Raw genomic sequence first — 20,131 nt, forward strand, 5'->3', positions numbered from 1 at the left:
TGCTCCGGCAGGGGCGTGATTTTGCCAGTTGCAGATGGTTTCTGCCATTATGTGACGTTGGGAATTCTGGGTATTATACATGCTAAGGCCCTGAGAAGCTTAGTGGGTTGTTGGTTGGGTTGTTAGTGGTTGTGTTGGTCGAGATTTGTATAAAGAAGAAACAACAAGAAATTGCATATCCTGATGGTGAAGATCAGACATCCCCAATGAACTCAATGCCTCTAATCAGCAGGAAGTAATCTAAAGATAACGTATACCCACCCCTTTCCAACCCCTGACTTTATTCAGGGAATGCTTTCCTTAAGCCCCCTCTATCTTTTTTTCTCTCTTATCTAGGTTAGGGGGATGAAAGGGGAAGAGAAAGGGTGGAGAAGAGTGGAAGAAAGAAGAACCCACAAAAAAGCCAAAGACATGCTGTACAACCCTCCAACCATTTCCACACAGGCCAGGGGAGGAGCCCCTCTGGTGGTCAGGCCCAGGAACTGCTGTGATGAGTGCCAGGAGGTGGGGCCTGTCGCGTAAACATGTTCTCATTTGCATATGACGTGCTGTGCTGTGATTGGTGCAAATGTCCCTTCTCTGGCCTTTGGATCAGGCTGCCCCGGCTCACTGAGGGAATTAGCTAGGAAGTGGTATCTGTCCTGCCTCCCCTGACATTGCAACATTGAGTTGAATAAAAGGTTTCTCTCAAGGGTCTTCCTCCAGCTCTGTAACTTGCAGACCAACTCAGAAGTCTCAAACAACCTGGCCAGTAGCTGTGACACTGGTTAAGTGAGACATAGAAATCTCTTTTTCTATACCTACACAAGAATTGTCATACGGTCTGCCATCAAGAGCTGAGGTACTCTGATGCCTCGGTGCATCTGAAAGCCACAGCACCAGTCACAGCCCAGGGCTGCAGAAGAGAGTGGAGACAGGTAGAATTAAGTGTCCCGCACACACACCTGCACAGGGACCACACAGTTTTGCCTCCACCTCTGCCCCAGCTGTTGTCCTACACGGATGGACACAGAATGAACACAGAAGCCACCGAAGACCAGCATGAAGAAAAGCTCCTGTTTACCTACGATTTCTATGTGGGTGGAGCAAAAGGACCCACAGCAACACCACAGCAGTATGAAGCCCAGGAGGGAACTTGCCGAAGACAACACATCCTGAAGGGACTAAAACAGGAACAGGGCACCTGACTGCCTCTGTCTGCTGCCCCACCCTCAGTTCGTAAGAGTGGGAAACAAAACAACCCAAATCACACTGTGCTCCTGCTGACCATCTTCCAATTGGACAGACAGTCAAGATTCACCAATGATAACATCTATGACGAAATGAATCTCGTGTCTCCAGGTGTAAGATATGGACTCCAGACACCTGTATGAACAGAGTTAGTTTGTACTTTTGATTCTGCAGAACTTCTCTTGCTCTGGGGACAATTCTGTATTCTAGCTGAGCCCCTACTCTTAAATTGAGGCTCCTCAAAAAGACAAATCGTAGATGGAATTAACAGTACTTTATTGGGTATATTAGCTGTGAATAAATAATAATAATAAAATGAATTAGCAATATTTTCTTTGATAGCTTCTTTTTTAAGTGTTGATTGATGTAAAGTGTTTTAGGTTTAGTTTTTCCTTTCCACTAGTTTGAGCTGTAATTAAAATTATTTATACCCCATCAGACACTCCCACCCAAAGACCAGATAAATACAGTATCTTATATCGGTATTATTTTGACAGGATATTACTGGATGCTATGCTCTAACGTCCTTAAGACAGTGAGAATAAAAATTATGTGTATGTATTAGTTTTCCCTTTAAAGAAGTTATCTTTTAATGTAAATAAAGTGAGCAGAGCTGTTCGTCTGATTTCTTTGGTTGGTTTTATTCGTGGTCTCCCAGCATAGGAGCCCAGCATAGGAGCCCAATGGTGTTTAGCATCCCTTTCTCCAAGTCGCCTATGTGGTGCAGTCCACTGTCTGCCGGGACTTCATCAGCTCTTTCTTCAGCTGTTCAAAGCACACAAACATGATGACGTTCCAGGATCCGAGTCGCAGAAAAGAAGGCGCAAACCTAGGGAAGTACACGGCACCATCCCGTTAGCTCTTTGAAAGTCATAAAGCCGTGGCGGTGGCAGCTTACGTGAATCATAAACTACACGAAGCAAGATAAAAGTAACGGAGGGGAGTTGGGGATTTAGCTCAGTGGTAGAGCACTTGCCTAGCAAGCGCAAGGCCCTGGGTTCGGTCCCCAGCTCTGAAAAAAAAGAAAAAAGAAAAAAAAAAAAAAAGTAACGGAGGATGCTTATCTTTCCTCCGCGGACGATCACGTTTCCTCTAGGTGTCTCTACTGCTTCAAAGCAAGAGCCCACTCAGACCAGTCCTACCTGTCTCCGGACCCCACAGAGCTGAAGTGACAGAGTTACCAAGCAATACTTCCCTCCTTTGCAGGGGAGAGGAAGTTTTTGTTTCATGTTACTTCCTAAACAGGAAGTAGAAAACTCCTAAGAGAGGAAACGAGGGAAGAAGCAAAGTGCTCAGCCTGCGCGGATCACATCCAGGTGAGGGGGTGGGGTGATGTCGTCTTCCCCTGGGACAGCTCTAAGAGACTCAGTGTCTCAAGACGACTCAGTTCTGGGTTTAGGGAATTGCACCAAATTCCACAGAACGGCTTTTATACCAACCATTGCTCCAGAAGACAAATGAGTTAGTTGACAGTTAAAGCTGCTTTGAATATATTTTTTTTAAATCAATTTTGTGTGTCTGTCTGTTTTACCTGCTTGTATGTCTGTACACCGTGTGCATACCTGGGCACAGGAAGGCCAGGGGATATCTGATTCTCTGGAAATGGAGTTGTGTGGATGCTTGAAAGTCCCCATGCGAGCACTGGGAATCAGACCCAAGTTATCTGGAAGAACGGCCAGCGCTTTTAATCACGGAGCCTTCTCTGCAGCCCTGAATAGATTTTTCTTTAAAAGAAGCCTCCCCTGCAAAAAAGTACCTTCCAATTTGCTTTGTTTGTTTTAGTTTTGGGAGTGGGTCTTGCTATATAGCTCAGGGTAGACTCTGCCCCCCTGGCTAGCTTCAGACTATTAGCAACCAATATTTCTGACCCTGTCTCCCCATCGCTGGGACTACACCTGTGCCAATATATTTCTCTTGACTCCCAGATGCATGGTGTGTGTGTGTGTGTGTGTGTGTGTGTGTGTGTGTGCGAGAGAGAGAGAGAGAGAGAGAGAGAGAGAGAGAGAGAGAGAGAAGATTTAAATAGCACTTACTTTGTAGTATTAAGTGTAGTATTTAATGTGTAGTAAGCATTGGACTCCATGGCATTTAAACACTAGCTCCCCACTGCCCAGTCAAAGTTAACCTTGGGTGTTCCTCGGCATGGCTGTCTTCTTGAGACAGGGTCTCTCCTGATATATGAAGCTCAAATAATCAACCAGCCTGCCTGGCCTGTAAGTACCAGGGAACCCCATTTTTCTGCCTTCCTAGTGCTGGGTTGCAAGCATGCGCCCTCATGCCCAGCTTTTACATGGGCTCTGGAACTGGACTCCAGTTCCCGCGTGCGTGTGGCAAGTGCTTACAGACTTACCCTGTCCTGGTTTGGTTTGGTTTTGTTTTTGAGGCAAGGCCTTGCTATGTAGCTCTGGCTGGTTTTGAACTCGAGGCAGTCCTTGTGCCCTTACCTCCCTTGTTTTGGGCTTATGAGCATGTGCTACCACAGCAAACTCAGTCTGTTTAATTTAGTATCTGTTGTTGAGGTTAACACTAGAAAATATTTTAAAAATTGAAAAACAACATTTAAAAAATTAAATTTTGAAAATATCAAATTATGAAGTGTTAATAAATAATTTATAAGGGCTACGTCCACTTTAAGATAGTTTCTTACAACGTATATTATTTTACTAATGTATCGCAGGAACAGATAGACTTGAAATTTTATATAATATGCATGATACATTCATATTTTAGTTTATAAATTGTGGGGTATAGCTTTGCAGTTCAAAAGGTTATAAAGTATTACTATTTCATATTATTGTAATATTTGTTGAATATATTTTTTAAAAACTGGGTCATATTGTACTTTAATAGGAAAGTGGTTTCCAATATAATACGCCAGCACTTTGTGGGAAAATGTAATCTATTTCTCAATAGGACTTTCAAAGTGAATGCAATTTTCGGTGCTTTTGCTTTAATAGAAAAACTTTAAATTAGATGGAAGGCACAAGACTCATTGTCTGGCATGTGCAAGGCCCTGGGTTTGATTCCTCTCAAGTGCTACCAAAAATAATTAATAAGCTTTTACTTTGTGGCATGACAGAATGGGTGGATCGAAGACATTTATGAAGAGGCAAAGACAGGTGGAGGCCATTGTAAGGACGAGGTCTGGAAGGCTAAATGCCAGTTGTCTTGTTGAGACAGTGCCCCAGCACACACAGGTACCTTAAACACAAATTTATAGACACAGGATGTTGTATCCTACCCTTTGAAAAAGGCTGCCGGTCCTTCCTTGGTGTACATGGTCATTGCACAGCTGGGTACACTTGGGTACTGTCCTGGTAGAGAGTTGATGAATCTCGTTTTTACCACATCCACCGGAGAGGCCAGGAGTGTGGTGCAAAACCCGGCGACAAGAGCTGACAGTAAATGGCAGGGGACGTCATCTGAAAGTGACCAACAGCAGACTTTGAGGTACATGTGGTTGTACTTACCTGTCAGATACTTGCAAACCTATTAGTAGCAGGAGGTTAATAGGATATATCAATAAGTTAATAAATATGTTAACATATAAGAAGCAAGCATGTACTTGTGTAGAGAAACATGGATGCTGGTACACGCTAATGACTGCAGAGACATTTACAGATTTATTATTGTAGGCTAGCACTGTTTTCTTTGAGCCTTGGGTCTGGTAGAATGCCTGATACACAAGCCCCTAACACCATTAGATTGCATTCAAGTAGTCGAAGGAGAAGGTCCATGATGTGGTTTAGCTGAAATTATGATTAACTCTGTATGTAAGCTGCTCTTAACAGCCTCCTGATTCTGCAGTCCTAAGAGGAGAATGGCCGGAGACGTTTGCTTCTTGTTATTAATGGAGAATATTGGAGCAATCTCCTTTTGTACTTTTACAGAAAAGCTGAAATACAAACTTTGTCTCCTTTTGTACTTTTACAGAAAAGCTGAAATACAAACTTTGTTCTAACACAACTTTTAAATTTTATGTCTTTTTTGCTTCCTAAAAGATTACTTTTGTTAGTTGTGGAGGAACACACTTTTTTTTTGCCACTGTATTTCATTTTATTAGTCTATTGATTATACAATATAGTGAGTTTAATATCACACTTTTCTACATTAACTTAAGCTGATCAATCCATAGCTATCCTTTGCTATGCAACCACCCCTCGCCCATTTGTCTGCTTCTCTTCTTGTTCTGCAATTGTCCCCCTAATTTTGCTTTTATGTGATTTAGAGTAGAATACACTCTTTAACGCAGCATATGGTGACCAGCCTGGTCTATATACCAAGTTCCAGGCCAGCTCGGGCTATATTCTCTCTCTCTCTCTCTCTCTCTCTCTCTCTCTCTCTCTCTCTCTCTCATACACACACACACACACACACACACACACACACACACACACACACACACACGACACCCCTCTCAAAAGAGAAGTCTACTAGAATCAAGCAATTCAATACAGTGTGGCTTTAGAAACTCTAAACTGAGATTGGAATGGTGCAAACATACTCGTGGTATTAACTGGGACGTACCTGCCAGTATGTGGTGGTTCACAAGGGCCCCCTTCATGAGGTCATATGTCACCAGCTCTGTACAGTTGATGATGACATTTCTCATTAGATTAGGAGTCGTCCCTGTAGAAAAACAAGGCGGCATTTAATAAATGAGGTGCCGACTGGGTTTTGTGCCTTACGAACCGTGGAAGTCCTCTTGGCAGTTAGCTACCTTTCCACAGTGTTGACAAGCTTTCTGTGGTGGCTATAACTCTGTAAGCATTGTAGGTCCCAGTGTAGCGGGGTTTGATCCCGTGCAGATGGCTTTGTGCTTGCATTCTGACCTTCACCACCTCTGTGGGCTGCCCAATGAATACCGCCACGCCACCCGTCATCAAGCCAGCCGAGATCTTGCTTCCCAAAGAGGCAGGCGCTGTCCAGGAAGAGTAAAAAGATGGTTAAGAAAAGAAAAATCAAGGGTCCTGCCCCCACCAAGGCAATTACATATTTTAAAATTTTTGTGGCTAACCATGTGGTGTGTATCTGTGTGTGTGTGTGTGTGTGTGTAGTGTGTGTGTGTATGTGTGTGTGTAGTGTGTGTGTAGTGTGTGTATGTGTCTGTGTGTCTGTGTGTGTGTCTGTGTGTGTATGTGTGTATGTGTAGTGTGTGTGTATGTATATGTGTGTGTGTCTGTGTGTGTGTGTGTGTGTGTGTGTGTGTTGCACCAGAGGACAAACTCTCTGCCCATGCTTCTTCTGGAACATTATTTTGCTCTTTTGAATTAGAACTCTTGCTGGTGGGCAGCTCACCTCAAAGACTGGCCTAGATGGACACCGCGCCCCTGCACCATCACATCTGGATTTGGGGCGGTGGAGAGAGTTCTAGGACTCAGGTTCCTGTGCTTACAAAGCAGGCACTTTACTGACTGGGCCATCTCTCTATCTCTAGGATGTTTGCACCGTGTCCTTTCTTCTTCCCAGACGCTCCATCAGATGCTGGACCAACTCATAACACATAATAGTACTAGAAAACTTGAGTAGCCTAGGTTTTTGTTTTTCTCCTCCAAGATGAAGACTTCCAAAGAAAAAGGGGGGGAATGTTTATTTCAACAGTGGCTTGGGCCTTTCTGAACTTAGCGTTGTCCTTTCCTGTGCTTAGCTGCCATCTTACTATTTCCCAACTGAGAGAAGGCACCTGGTCACCACTGATGCTGCTTACCCTGTGGATGACAGTGTTTATTAAAGTTGTCCTGGGGAAAACCCTGTGGGCAACTTCTTTAATGTAAGACATCAAATGACATCCAAAAGGGACAAAAAATTAGTACAGAGAAGCCTTTGTCTTAAAAATTTAGAAAAAAAAAGTCTTTTGATGAAAACAGACATCATTTAATAAAACCTCAGTGAATCCTGAAACCCAATACCCATTCTATAGCAAATAAAGTTAGGGTTCAAGATTGTTCACTTATTAAGGCCTTTCCTTCATCTTCCCACTTCTGCCTCCAGTCTGTGAGACAGGGAGGGTAACACCAACATCCCGCTCACGGGGCCTGAGTTCAGCCTGACACAGTTCTCAGCACACAGAGAGCACACCAAGGTGACAGCAGCTCTCTTCTCCACCAGGTTTGATCAGCTGTGTGTTTTGAAGTATTCTGATCCGTGCCCTGATTCTTCTTGCCTGTATTCGATAGTGCACACCACACAGACTTGTGATTTCTTATTTACACATTCTTACTGCTGCCAAGGTAATCCTTCAAAGTGTAAATGTGTGCGTCTCACTTGCTTCACTTGTGTTTCACGCTGAAGATTGAACCCAAGTTCAACCACTGAGTTCTAGGCCTGCCTGGCTATTTATTTACTGACTTGAGACAGAACCTTTGGAGTTGGCTCAGGCTGGCCTTGAACTCTTGATCTTCACGTTTCTATCTCTGTAGCTCCGAGATTCCAGGGACAGGCCACCAGGTGTGGTGGCCTGCTTAGCATATTTGCAGTGATTTCCTATCACCATACGGGCAGAATTCCTTAGCGTGAACTGCAAGGCCCTTTGTGACCAGTTCCTGCTTTTCCTGAACTCACCTGTCCCTTCTCGCCAATGTGCCTGCCCTCTCTGCTCTGCAGGACAGCTCTTCACTCAGATTTTGTGCACAGTCTTCACTTGGCTGGAAAGGACTTTCCTTACCACTTTGTTACTGGCCCTCAAAGTCCCCTACAACCCTCTCAAGAGTCGATGCAGATGCTAACTCTTCACGACTCCTGCACGATCGTGCCTCTTCACTGCGCCCATTCTGTGGTGGCCGGCAGCATCTGCCACAGTCGTGCAGTCAGCTGAACTGGAGGCTCCTGTCTAGAGCGGCAACTCTCATTGGCCAACCTAGCAGTTTCCCGCCCAGGACAGTTCAACAAAGCTTCCTAGATCAACGGAAGAAGCAGAATGCAGAACGAGGAACACTCACAGAATAGATCTGATTACTTTGGAGCCTGACATAACGGTGATTGATTAAGGAACTTGCAGAAAGTCACCTGCTTCGTTAGCTCTACCGATTTGACAATGTGATGTTCTAGAAGCATCCAGACCTGTGTTCTGCGTGGATGAGTTTTACTTAGACATTAATGTGTGGAGCGTGGTGGTTTCGTTTTGACTTTGCACAAGCTCTTTAGGTTTCTCTGGGACTCTGCCATTTGGGAAAGTCTGCTCTGGGCATTGCTGTGTAGCCCACCCACATTCCCCACGAGAAACACAAGCTTCCCTCCCTGGCCAGTTGTTTTACATGCGAAGAATGGACATGCACATCTCCTTTCCTTCTAGAAGAAAAGAGAGGGTACAAATATTGTCTTTTTTTTTTTTTTTTGACAGTTTGTTATGAAGGCCAATACTCTTTGTGTGACTTTGGGTGAGTTGAGGCTTCTGGGAAGGGAACCCAGGGTCTAGCTCATGCTAAGCAAACATACTACTACTACTAATTATTCAGGTTTTGAATAGAGCCTCATCTGGGGCATAGCTGCCCCACCCCCAGCCCCGCCCCCGGTGGCCACTCCTTACTTTCTCTCCCTGAAGAGAAGTACTCTTGGACCGTATCGTAGAGGCCAATCCTGAGGGAAGCAAAGCTGATTTGCCTCTGGATGCCAGCAGGCAGACCGCTGTACAGTTTCGGCAATCCTTCTGTCTTGGCCAGGGTGGTGATGGTCCCTAAGACACCTTTATACCTAATAGTACTGGAAGCCTGGCCTTCACCTTGGATCTGGAAATCAGAAAGTCGCAGGTCAGAGGGGAGTGGCTGTCCATTAAGGAAGGGGGTCCTACCTGGGTGGGTAGGGGACTAAATAAGACTGGTGCATGCTCTAGGTAAGGCTCTTTTTATAAATTTCCTTTCTTACCAACCTCTCCTGTATACCACTCCATATTTGCATCTCTTTCCCTCTGTCTGTGTCTGTCTGTCTGTCTGTCTGTCTGTCTATCTATCTATCTATCTATCTATCTATCTATCTATCTATCTATCTATCTATCATCCACCCAACTCGGAAGTGAAGCTTGCTACAGTGCAGGCTCTGAACACCTAAACAAGGTACCCAGGAAATCTCCAGAGCCCCTAAAAACAAGATGGGACAGTGCCCTCAAAGAATCAAATTAAGGTAAAAGCACCAGGCTTGTAAACTCTGAGGGGTTTGTCCCCATCTGCTCAGGACACCATTGCCTTATGAAGGGTTTGGCAGAGGTCACAGTTAACCCAGCACCCGCGGTTCTTCAGCCAGTCCGAGAAAAGGGCCCTTTCCTTTCTGATAGGACCCATCCCAAGACAGAGCCACCCTGAGAAAGAGCAGTTAAAGCGCAGCACAGGTCACTGAGATTCCCACAGTAGTCGCTCTGCTTGTCGAACCCTCGGCAATGTCTCTGAACTCTACCTGAAGGCGGACTTTGGCGGTGTCCAGCGGGAAGGTGATGATGTCTGCTAGGCAGGCAGAAACGCCGGCTGAGAAGATCTTGACCCCCATGGTGGGTTGCACTTCGGAAGTTGTCGAACTCACCATCTTGGCTCGGAGGGCAGAGACCAAAAGGAATCAGCCCTGAAGACAACAGTGGCACTGTTGCCTGATGTGGGTACCGAACTCTCAACTTCGAACTTCTGTGGCAGCCACCAGGGCTATTTGTGGAGGAGCTCAAAGGTGAGCGTCCCTTCCTCTCGCTCTTTAAGCCCGGATCGCCCGGCACTTCTGCGCCCTGACTTGGAAGAGCTTTATAGCCCGATTGCTGGAGGAGGGGCAGAGCCGGCCCAGGTCCCCCAAGACCTGCTAGTGGGAATCGGCAGGGGCGTGCCCTGGGCGCACAAGCCTCCCAGACGCGCGTCACTCCCAAAGCCCTGGCCAGCACCTCTGCTTTGGCACTAGTTCCTGATGATGCCTGGAGGACACACGGAGGGGCTTCGCCCCGTATCCACAACATGGTGCCTTTTGTCACTCTTCACATGAGGAGCCTCCACCAGGGCGCAGAGCAGGGCCTGGCTCCTTTGAATAAGTGCGATCTGATTTCTGAGATGTTGCTGAAAAGTTCCACAGCTTTCTTGTAGGATGAACGTCCCAGTCCCAGGCCCTTCCCTGGCTGGCATCTGCCTGCCTACCCTTTCTTCCCCTTTCAGTTCTGAACGAGCCTTTCTTTACATTCCTTTCCAAATGTCACCTTCAGATTCCGATGGGGCGCGGGTGGGGGTGTGGGAGGGGGGGAGGAAATCCGTGCAAAAACTAATAACGCTCTAAACTTTCCCCAGAAAGTGAGTGCTTTGTGTGGTCACTTTTATTAAGGAGATGTCAATAGAGCTCAGCTAGCAAGCCTTGTGGATCTCTGCAGGGAAGGCTAGCCTTTGCTTCTTTGGATAGCTCTTAGCAGGAGCCCTAGAAGGGCAGAGGCTTGGCTGCAGACACAACTAAGCCATCTGACCAGCTTCGTGACCCCGAGAAAGTCCTCCAGCTTTGGTTTGTGACTGTGCCAAATATAGTCCCAGATTGAAATCCTGTTACCCCTAGTGCCAGTTCAGACATTGCAAGGTGGGTGTATTGGTAAGGGAAAGTTTTTCTTCCTTCTGTCTTTGAGCAAAGATTTACATTTGAAAAGCTTTTAAAAATACTCGGTAAGAAACTGTGATGAGAAAGAGAGCTGGCTGGGTCCAGGATCCCCCAAAGACACCAGCGAGGCACATTATCCACATTCTCCCTCAGTGTCTAGGTTCTGCTCTGCAGCATGGTTCCCGGGAGAGTGAAGGCAAGTCAGACTCCTCTCAGGAGTACAGCATGTAAGACACAACACCCCTACTACATGTAAAGGGAAAGTGTGCACAATAAGCAAGAACCCTGAGGCAATAACACACACACACACACACACACACACACACACACACACACACACACACACACACACACACCTGGAGCTTGACCCAGAACCGCAGTGATGAGTAACAGAGACGGGCAGTGACATGTGTGAAGACAGAGGCAAGCAGAATGCCTTTTGTTGGCCCAGTGGCTGGGAAACTGAGTGATGGGGAGAAAGAGGGATAGGGGCAGGAAGCTGCTAAGCTATGGATGAACAGTGTAATACACAGCCAGGTGGTGGTGACACACACCTATAATCCCAGCACTCAGGAGGCAGAGGCAGGTGGGTCTTTGTGAGGCCAGCCTGGTCTACAGAGTGAGTTCTAGGACAGCCAGGGCTACTCAGAGGAACCCTGTCTCAAATAAACTCCAGAACAGCAGCGGCCACTGTGTAATGGCCGTGAGCACCCTTTCTGCGTGTGGGTTCATCTTCTTACCCCGTGTAAGGGGCTTGGGCTTGGCAGACTGTAAAGTGGTCTTACACGAACGACTCATCTCGCCAGCTAACACAGCTTAAGAAAGGGGTACTATGGAGTCAAACATTATTAGAAGATGACTCTGCATTCGAGAGGATGGTCGCGGTCTTGGCGATGTTGCCACTCAATTGTCCCAAAGCCGTTGGCAGGTGGCTTTTAGACTCTTCATAAGACGACAACTTTCTGTCTTAGGATTGTTAGGAGAAAACGTCATTGGTGCTTTGTGAGAAGCTCCCATAGAGAAAGTCATGCTACATGCAGAGAATGGAAACTGAGAGGTGCTCGGAAGTCGTCGTCGGTGTGGGGGGAAAGGAAGTAGGAACTTTCTGTGGGAATGAGCACAGTGGGATTGAGAACGAGGCAGGGAACAAACCGTAAGGAAACACAGCTATGGTCTAAGAGGAATGGCACTTGGAGCCCTGGGTCACTGCATAAAAAAACAAAGTCAAACGTCCTTGAGGGTGTCATGCTTGAGAGGCACCTTGAAGGCACCTCTGTGGTTCCTCACCAGGGTTCCAGCCACCCTGAACTCTTCAGACACTCAGCTCAACACACCGTGTCGTCTCTGCGGTGCCAACAGGAAGACTCATCACCTAGCGGCGAAGGCTTTCATGAATGCTGACCCCAGAACGTGGCATGTGGCCAGATGAAAACCTCACTCAAGGGGGGCCCTGTGATGTCAGCTCAAGACAGGGAGTGGTTCTAGATTCCAAAGAAAGGGCTGACCTTGCTGCCCTCAGAGCCTCTGAGAAGTGGGAGAAAGTTTGCCTCAGTAGGGGTGAGGCCGGTATCCCCAGAGAGCCTGATTCATGCTCTGGCAGGAAGCGTGGAAAGGTGAAGACTGGTGCAGTGTGATCAAGGGTGACTGACCCACTGTGACGTCGCAAAGGAGCGGCAGCAAGGTTCACTCGCCGCCCAGTGTCCTAGTTCTTCTCTTAGGATGTAGAACACCGTTTACGGGGCACCTGCTCGCTGTGTGCGCTGTGTGCTCACAGGATCAGTGAACGAACTCGTGCCTTCAGTGCTCTGCTGTGAGCAGGGGTCTGAACCCTCCCAGCATGACCTCTTATCTGTCTCCAGCAGGAAAGGTCAGGGCGTAGTTATCCAGATAAATGTCCAAATGACAATATTGTAAAAGAAGAAATAAAGACACTAGTCCCAGGAGAAGATACATTTAACCACACTAATATAGAAATATACAGCTTTCGTCTAATAGAACCGATCTCTATCACTCTTACAATTAATATCACGCACATTGTAAACTTAGCATTAGGGGTAAAATTAAATAAATTATTCATGTAATTGAAACTCTGAGTACTCTGTCAGCGATGTTGTTATAAATTGTCATGATTATTTTGAGATGATTTGGCAGTGTGCACGGCGCTATGAAGACGCCTTGAGATACAGTTCTGGGTATGAATACTTTTAGATTTGTACCCTAAAGTAATTATCCCAGACGTGGAGAGAGTCGCCACAGCTTGATATTTTAAAAAAAACAAGACGAGTGCAAATGCTCGCTTCCTTTTGGGATCCAGACATACATCTCTAGGGTCGGCTAAGGTGCTATGCGTTTTCTGGTGAGATGCGATACCATTAGAAATTATACTGAAGTTAGAAAGAAGACTCTCCTAAGGAGAGGGAGGCAGCGAGAGATCGGGGTTGGGTTTCATGATTTTTTTGGTCCATCCTAAAAAGAGAGACTCAAACCCAGGGTGAGAGGGAAAGAAAAAAAAATCCCATTTCAGTTCTGATTAACACTGCTCAGCAGAACAAGACGCCTGCGATCAAAGCTACTTGAGTTACTGACAGACAGCTTTGAATCTCTTGTCTTTTCTGAAGCTAAAATCCTTTACTTTGGGGGCTAGAGAGTTGGCTTGGCAGTTATGAGCACTTCTTGCTCTTCCAGAGGACCAGGGTTCGGTTTTCAGCACCTCTGATGGACCGCTCACAACTGCCTGTGGCTTTAGCTCTAGGGGATCCTATGGTCTCTTCTAGACTCTGAGGGCACCTGCATGCACTAGACATAGACAAGCACAGATATGCATGAGGTTTTTAAAAAGTATTTGCTTTGGCAAGGCATATTCCTGCATCCGTGAGACTGTTTTTATAAACAAGCTGTTTGATGCTAAGTACCTGATGTACAAAATACATCCAGTGCTCCAACTGGTGAAGCACATCTCCTTTTAATGCATTCGAACAACCCCTTCTATAGCACTGTAGCAAGGCCAAACACCATCTGCAGGGCCTTACAAACTCTAGCACAGTTTCCACCGTACGCCTCTGATTTATATGCTGATGCTATCCCACTGCACAGAGTGGGAAAGTTGGGCACTCAGAGGCAACCAAGTGCCTTCTCTTGGGGCTCTCTGACCACCAGATTCGACACCATGCTGTGTCAACTGTTTGCGGGATATGTTTGTGACATCGAACTTTCCTACGATTTGAAGATGTATAATAATTATTAGGACTCCTAATATATCTTTCACTAAGTCATATCCCATGTATATTTTTATTTGATTTCTCTATATTTCTAAGAAATTTGCAAAGGCCACAAAAGACAAAAGAAAAGCATTTTTTAATATCTTTACAGTGGGACTGGACGGAGACATGGTGCAGTGGTCAAGAGCATTTGCTGCTCCTGAAGAGACTCTGGCTTTGGTTCCCAGTACTCATGGCCCCAGGGGTCCCAATGCCTTCTTCTAGCCTCCAGGGGTAGCCTCACACATGCGGTGTATATATATATACAGAGTCATATATACTTATATATGACTAAAAACTTCCTCAGTGGCACTTGATGAAAAAGACAGAGGAGCGACATACACAATTTAGGAAAATGAGGCTTTGAGGCCAATGGAGAGGAAAATAAATCAACATTTAGAACAGGACATTTCTGTCCCCGGATCCAGTGGGTGGGGGAAGATTTGTTTGCATGGAATTCAGGGGAAGAATCAGGGCAGAGGAATGTCACTAGAGGTGGGCTGACCACCATTAAGCATAGCTGGGGTGTGTTGGGCAGTGGCCTGAGAAGGGACGGAGCTGAGCCTGCATTGTCTGTCTGTGAGGACTTGGGCAATCTCTCCAATCTGTGTACGCTTCTCTGTTCTCGTCAGTGAAATGGGACGGTAGGCATAGCTGCAGCCATACGAGGGGGATTCAGAGAGAGAACACTAGCAGTGATTTATCACAGTAAAGACTCGATGTATCCAGAAAGGGGTGAACAAATGGTTATTATAATTACACTTTCTTTTGTTTCTCTGTAGCTCTGGCTGTCCTGGAACTTGTTCTGTAGACCAGGCTGGCCTCAAGCTCAGAAGATCTGCCTGCCTCTGGCTCTTGAGAGGTGGGATTAAAGGCTTGCACCACCACTACCTAACTGTAATGCCATGTTTAACTAATAAGTTTGATGCCAACTTAGTAGGCTGTAGGGCACGTAAACATTGAACTTAAGGTTTCAACTGACACACTTTACAGCCCTCTCACTCTGGTATCCTCTGGTTGGGGTTCTGCCCACCTTTAGATTTGATCTTAGGTAGGAGAAGCAACCCAGCTCCCACATTGCCTTATTAGAGCAACCGGGAACAACTAGGAGGTGAACTGGGGACATCCAGCTAAAAGTCAGCTCTCGACCTCTTTGTGCTCAGTGGTTCCCATTCAAATGAGGCCGTGCTTCTCAGGTTAGAGGTCACAGATCTGTTCCAGGACTCTCTTCTTCCACTGTCCCTCCTCTGTAGCTCCCAGACAACTGGAAGTTGCCGAATTGGTGCATTCTGCCTGGTGGCAAGGACTTGGTAAAAGGTGAGGGGTTGCACTCCGAGTGTGAACGTGACGGGCAGTGGGTGAAGGAGCAGAGAGGAATTAAGGTGACACCGGGAATGTTCTTTGCGGCATCTGTGTTTGTTGGCCTATTTCCAGCCCTATTTGGCAGTCTGGGATGAGCCAGAAACCCGCCCCTGTGAACCAATTCTGCAGGAACTTGTGTGACCGGTTAATGATATAGAGTCTAGGACTTCCCCTCTCTCTGTCTCTGTGTCTCTCCCCTCTCTCTGTCTCTGTGTCTCTCCCCTTTCTCCACTATTCGCTTTCCTGATAGAATTGGGCAAGTCTTTTAGTCCCTTCTTTTATCAGTGGTAACAATAAACACCTCTCGTGTAGGGCTTCTGTCAGAAGAGTTAGGAAGAATATGTCACATGCAAAGCTCTTGGCCAACAGCAGCCTCAGCAGCAAATGGAAGCTATTGGTTTTGCTACAGGTAAGCTAAAGGCAGGGCGAAGCAACTTATTTCACAGAACTGTGGATGGAAACAAGTGCTAAGAAGTGAAGAAACCAAGACAGAAAAGAATCACCAGTGGCCAGAGGTGGTTCCAGTAGTGGGCCACTGAAGAACCAAAGTCTGGGACAAGTTAGTTACGGAGGATTTAGGGGGTCATTGGCCTCTCAATGCTGCCTGAGTTTTCTCTTAGGTGTCTAGACACCTAGGTAGAGGTCTGCTACTTTTCTACTCCAGTTGCTCTTGCTATAGGTCAGGACTCTTGCCTCTGAGAATGTCTGACCTTCCCGAGTACTGACTCTCCAAGGCTGTCCACCTCCTCTCGCTGCTTCTGAGTCTGCAGGGAGGATGGGCTGAGGGGAGGCCATGATAGTCAGGCTCCAAATAGTGTGGTAACTGTGGCTAAGTTTACAAATCCTTTTGGGATTTCTCAAACCTGCTAAAAAAGCAGCTAGCAACGATGACCTTGCAGAAAGGGTCAACAATCTTTGTCTCCATATGGATCGACCTGCTCTGTTTTTCTTTGTTTGTTTTTTGTTTGTTTGTTTTGTTTATTTTTGAGAACTTCCTCCCCTGGTGTTTTTCATCATGACTTCCTTTGGAATCCAGTGCTTATGTTTGGTTCTGTTTATGAGCCCTCTGCTTCTACTACATCGAGCTAGTGTTTTATCAGGCCTCACGGATCCCAACCACTGTAGCCTCAGTGGTTAACAGCACCGACTACTCTTCCAGAGGTCCTGAATTCAGTTCCCAGCCGACATGGTGGCTCACAACCATCTGTAATGGGATCTGATGCCCTCTTCTGGTGTGTCTGAAGACAGCTACAGTGTACTCACATACATGAAATAAATTTAAAAAAAAAAAAAAAAAGACTGCGCTGGCTTTTGAAAGCCCTCTGCATTTATTTTAGAACTGATTTTTAGAACTTATTTGTGTGCCCGCTGAAACAAAGCAATAAAATTAGATCAATTTAATTAGAGCTTCATGTAATTAAATAAAATTGGAAAGTAAACATCTTTGCAATAGTGAATCTTACCATTTAGGAAGGTAATATGTCCCCTCGCTTACCTCAGCTTTTCCTTACTTGCCCTTAATAATGTTTTAAAATTAATGGGGTAGACATTTGAGCTCATCTTTTGCTGGGCTTATCCTGAGGTTTATGATGTTTTCGAGAGTATAATAACTGGTGTGATGATATTGTGCACATGTGTATGTAGATGCCATGTATTGTGCACATGTGTATGTAGATGCCATGTATGTGGAGGGGGTAAGTGCACACTTAGATGTGTGTGCAAGAGCAAAGGACAAACATGGGTATCATTTCTCAGGTCTCATTCACCTGGGTTTTTGGAGACAGGGTCTCTCAGTGCTCTGGAAATCATGGAGTAGCTGGCTGGTTGGCATTATTATGTAAGCGTTATACATACTATGATGTAGGAATCAATAATTATGTAGATTGGCATGTGCTTACTTATCAGACCTTCTTGCACTTTTAGAAGAAAAATCTCGGGAGTGTGGCAGGTAGGTATGTGCGTGCGTGTGTGTGTGTTCATGCTCGCACAAGTGTGTGCAGTGTGTGCGTTTGTGCATGTGCACTAAGCTAGAGGAGGACGTCAGGTATCCCTTGAAACAGGGTCTCTTGCTGAACCTAGAGCTAGCCCGGAAGCTATTGAGACTCAGTTAACCTCCCCTCTGCGCCCTGTTCCCAGAGCACTGGGGCTACAGGAGTGTGTGGCCCAGTGTGGCTTTTTTTCAGGGCCTTGTGCTTGCACAGCAAGTGCTCTTTATCACTCAGCCATCTTCCAGCTCCTTACTGCGTTCTTACCTCTCTATTCAGAAATCATTATGCATTGTCAATTATTACAACATTGCAATAATTAAACTCGCCCCTCTATTTTGGGCCTGCATTATTTTAGCTTGAAGCTCCTGTTGGTCCTGGGAGTTCATAAGCATCTGGGCAGGTGGAGCACTTCCTACACATTTCCTGCTTTTGTTTGCATCTGTGAGACAGCCCCAGTTAGAATCACTTATCAAAACAAATGGGTTGAATTTTGCATATATAGGCTTATATTTTGGTGCCATTTAATAAAACTGAACGACTTTCCCTGCAAAGTAACAAGAAAAAGGACACCACCACCACCACCACCACCACAACCATGACTACCAGGACCACCTCCACCACCTCGACCTCCACCTCCACTGCCACCTCCAACACCACCACAACCACCTCCACCTCCACCTCGACTTCCAGCACCTCCACAACCACCACATATACCACCACGTCCACCATCTCCAACACCTCCACCTCCTCCACCTCAACCACTTCCACATCCACCTCCACCTCCATCTCCACCTCAACCATCTCCACCACCACCACCACCACTAAATCCACCTCCACCACTTCAACCTCCACCTTCTCCACTTCCACCAACTCCACATTCACCTCCACCTCTACCTCCTCCACCTCCACCATGTCCACCTCCACATATACCACCACCTCCACCTCCACCACCAACTCCTCCACCTCCACCACCACCACCTCCACAACAACCTCCACTACCACCACCACCTCTACCATCTCTACCTCCACCTCCACTTCCACCTCACCTCCACCACCACCACATCCACCTCCACCACATAAACCACCTCCACCACCACCTTCACGACTTCTACTACCTCCACCTCCACCTCCACCACCTCAACCTCCACCTCAACCTCCACCTCAACCTCCACCCCCTCCACTTCCAACTCTACCTCCACGTCCACATCTACCAACTCCATATCCACCTCCATGACCACCTCCACTTCTACCCCATCCACCTCGACTACAACCACCTCTACCTCCTCCACCACCTCAAAGTCCACCACAACCTCCTCCAAAACCTTCCCCTCCATCTCCACTACCACCACCACCTCCTCCTCCACCACCTCCACCTCCAACTCCACCTCCTCTACTTCCACCACCTCCTCGTCCAACACCACCCCCTCCATCTCTACCTTCACCTCTACCCCCCGACCTCCACTTCCACCACCACCTCTTACACCACCTCCACCTCCTCTTCTTCCACCTCCACATACACTACCTCCACGGCCACTACCACCATCTCCACCTCCACCACGACCTACACCACACCCACCTCTAATACCACCTCCTCCACACCCTCCACATCCACCTCCACCTCCACCTCAACCACCTTGACTTCCACCACTACCACCTCCACTTCCACTTCCACAACCACCTCTACCAACTCCATCTCCAACTCCACCTCCACCACCTCCACATCTATGTCCAACTCTTCAACTTCCACGAGCACCACCACCTCAACCTCCACCTCCACCACCTCCACTTCCAACTCCAACTCCACGTCTACATCCACCAACTCCATATCCACCTCCACGACCAACTCCCCTTCTACAACCTCCACCTCGACCACAACTACCTCCACCACAACCTCCACCACCACCTCCTCCACGTCCACTACTCCACCTACACGACCACCTCCATCTCCTCCACCTCTACCACCACCACTTCCACCTCCACCACTACCCTCTCCATCCCCACCTCCACCTCTACCTCCACCACATCCTCTTCCACCTCCACCTCCACCTCCACCACTTCCACCTCCACCTCCTCCACCTCCACCACTTCCACCTCCACCACTACCCTCTCCATCCCCACCTCCACCTCTACCTCCACAACCTCCAACTCCACAACCACTTCCTCCACCACCACCCCCTCCACCACCTGCACTTCCACCTCCACTTCTACATCCACCTCCTCCACCTTCACCTCCACCTCCTCCACCTCCACCACATCCACATCCACCACCACCTCGGCCTCCACTTCCTCCAACTCCACCACCTCCAACTCAGCCTCCACCTCCTCGACCTTCACCACCTCCACCTTCACCACCACCTCCTCCACCACCTGCAACTTCACTTCCACCTCCTCCTCCACCTCTACCTCCACTTCCAACTCCACCACCTCCACCTCCACAACATCCACCACCATCACCATCACCACCACCTCCACCCCCACCACCACCTCCCCCACCTCGACCTCCACCCCCACCACAACCTCCCCCACCTCTACCTCCACATCCACCTCTACCTTCTCCTTCACCATCTCCACCTCCACTTCCACCACTTCCACTGCCACGTCCAATCTTAAAATTCTACCAACACCACCTCCACCTCCTTGACCTCCACCACCTCCACCTTCACCACCACCTCCTCCACCACCTGCAACTTCACTTCCACCTCCTCTTCCACCTCCCCGTCACCTATGCGACATCCACTTCCACCTCCACTATCT

General features: G+C 47.3%; 1 protein-coding gene across 1 annotated transcript; it reads right to left on the reverse strand.

The window, feature by feature from the left end:
• Nucleotides 1–1,850: 1,850 nt before the first annotated feature.
• Nucleotides 1,851–9,922, reverse strand: Ucp1 (uncoupling protein 1). Its single transcript, NM_012682.2, has 6 exons — nucleotides 9,616–9,922; nucleotides 8,756–8,954; nucleotides 5,951–6,151; nucleotides 5,758–5,859; nucleotides 4,472–4,652; nucleotides 1,851–2,059 (listed from the first exon to the last, which is right to left on the reverse strand). The coding sequence occupies exons 1-6, from the start codon at nucleotides 9,739–9,741 to the stop codon at nucleotides 1,945–1,947; spliced, it is 924 nt and encodes a 307-aa protein (NP_036814.1). The 5' UTR covers nucleotides 9,742–9,922; the 3' UTR covers nucleotides 1,851–1,944.
• Nucleotides 9,923–20,131: the final 10,209 nt, after the last annotated feature.

This window comes from Rattus norvegicus, chromosome 19 (assembly GCF_036323735.1).
Source record: "Rattus norvegicus strain BN/NHsdMcwi chromosome 19, GRCr8, whole genome shotgun sequence".
NCBI classification, from domain to species: domain Eukaryota; kingdom Metazoa; phylum Chordata; class Mammalia; order Rodentia; family Muridae; genus Rattus; species Rattus norvegicus.

Excerpts from the sequence above, each read along its gene's own strand:
- Ucp1 (NM_012682.2), bottom strand. The coding sequence starts at position 9,741 with ATGGTGAGTTCGACAACTTCCGAAGTGCAACCCACCATGGGGGTCAAG. Across the intron at positions 6,152-8,755 it reads CTTCTCTTCAGGGAGAGAAA|CGCCTGCCTCTTTGGGAAGC; the intron begins GTAAGGAGTGGC and ends CTTCCTGGACAG. Across the intron at positions 5,860-5,950 it reads CTTGTCAACACTGTGGAAAG|GGACGACTCCTAATCTAATG; the intron begins GTAGCTAACTGC and ends GTTTTTCTACAG.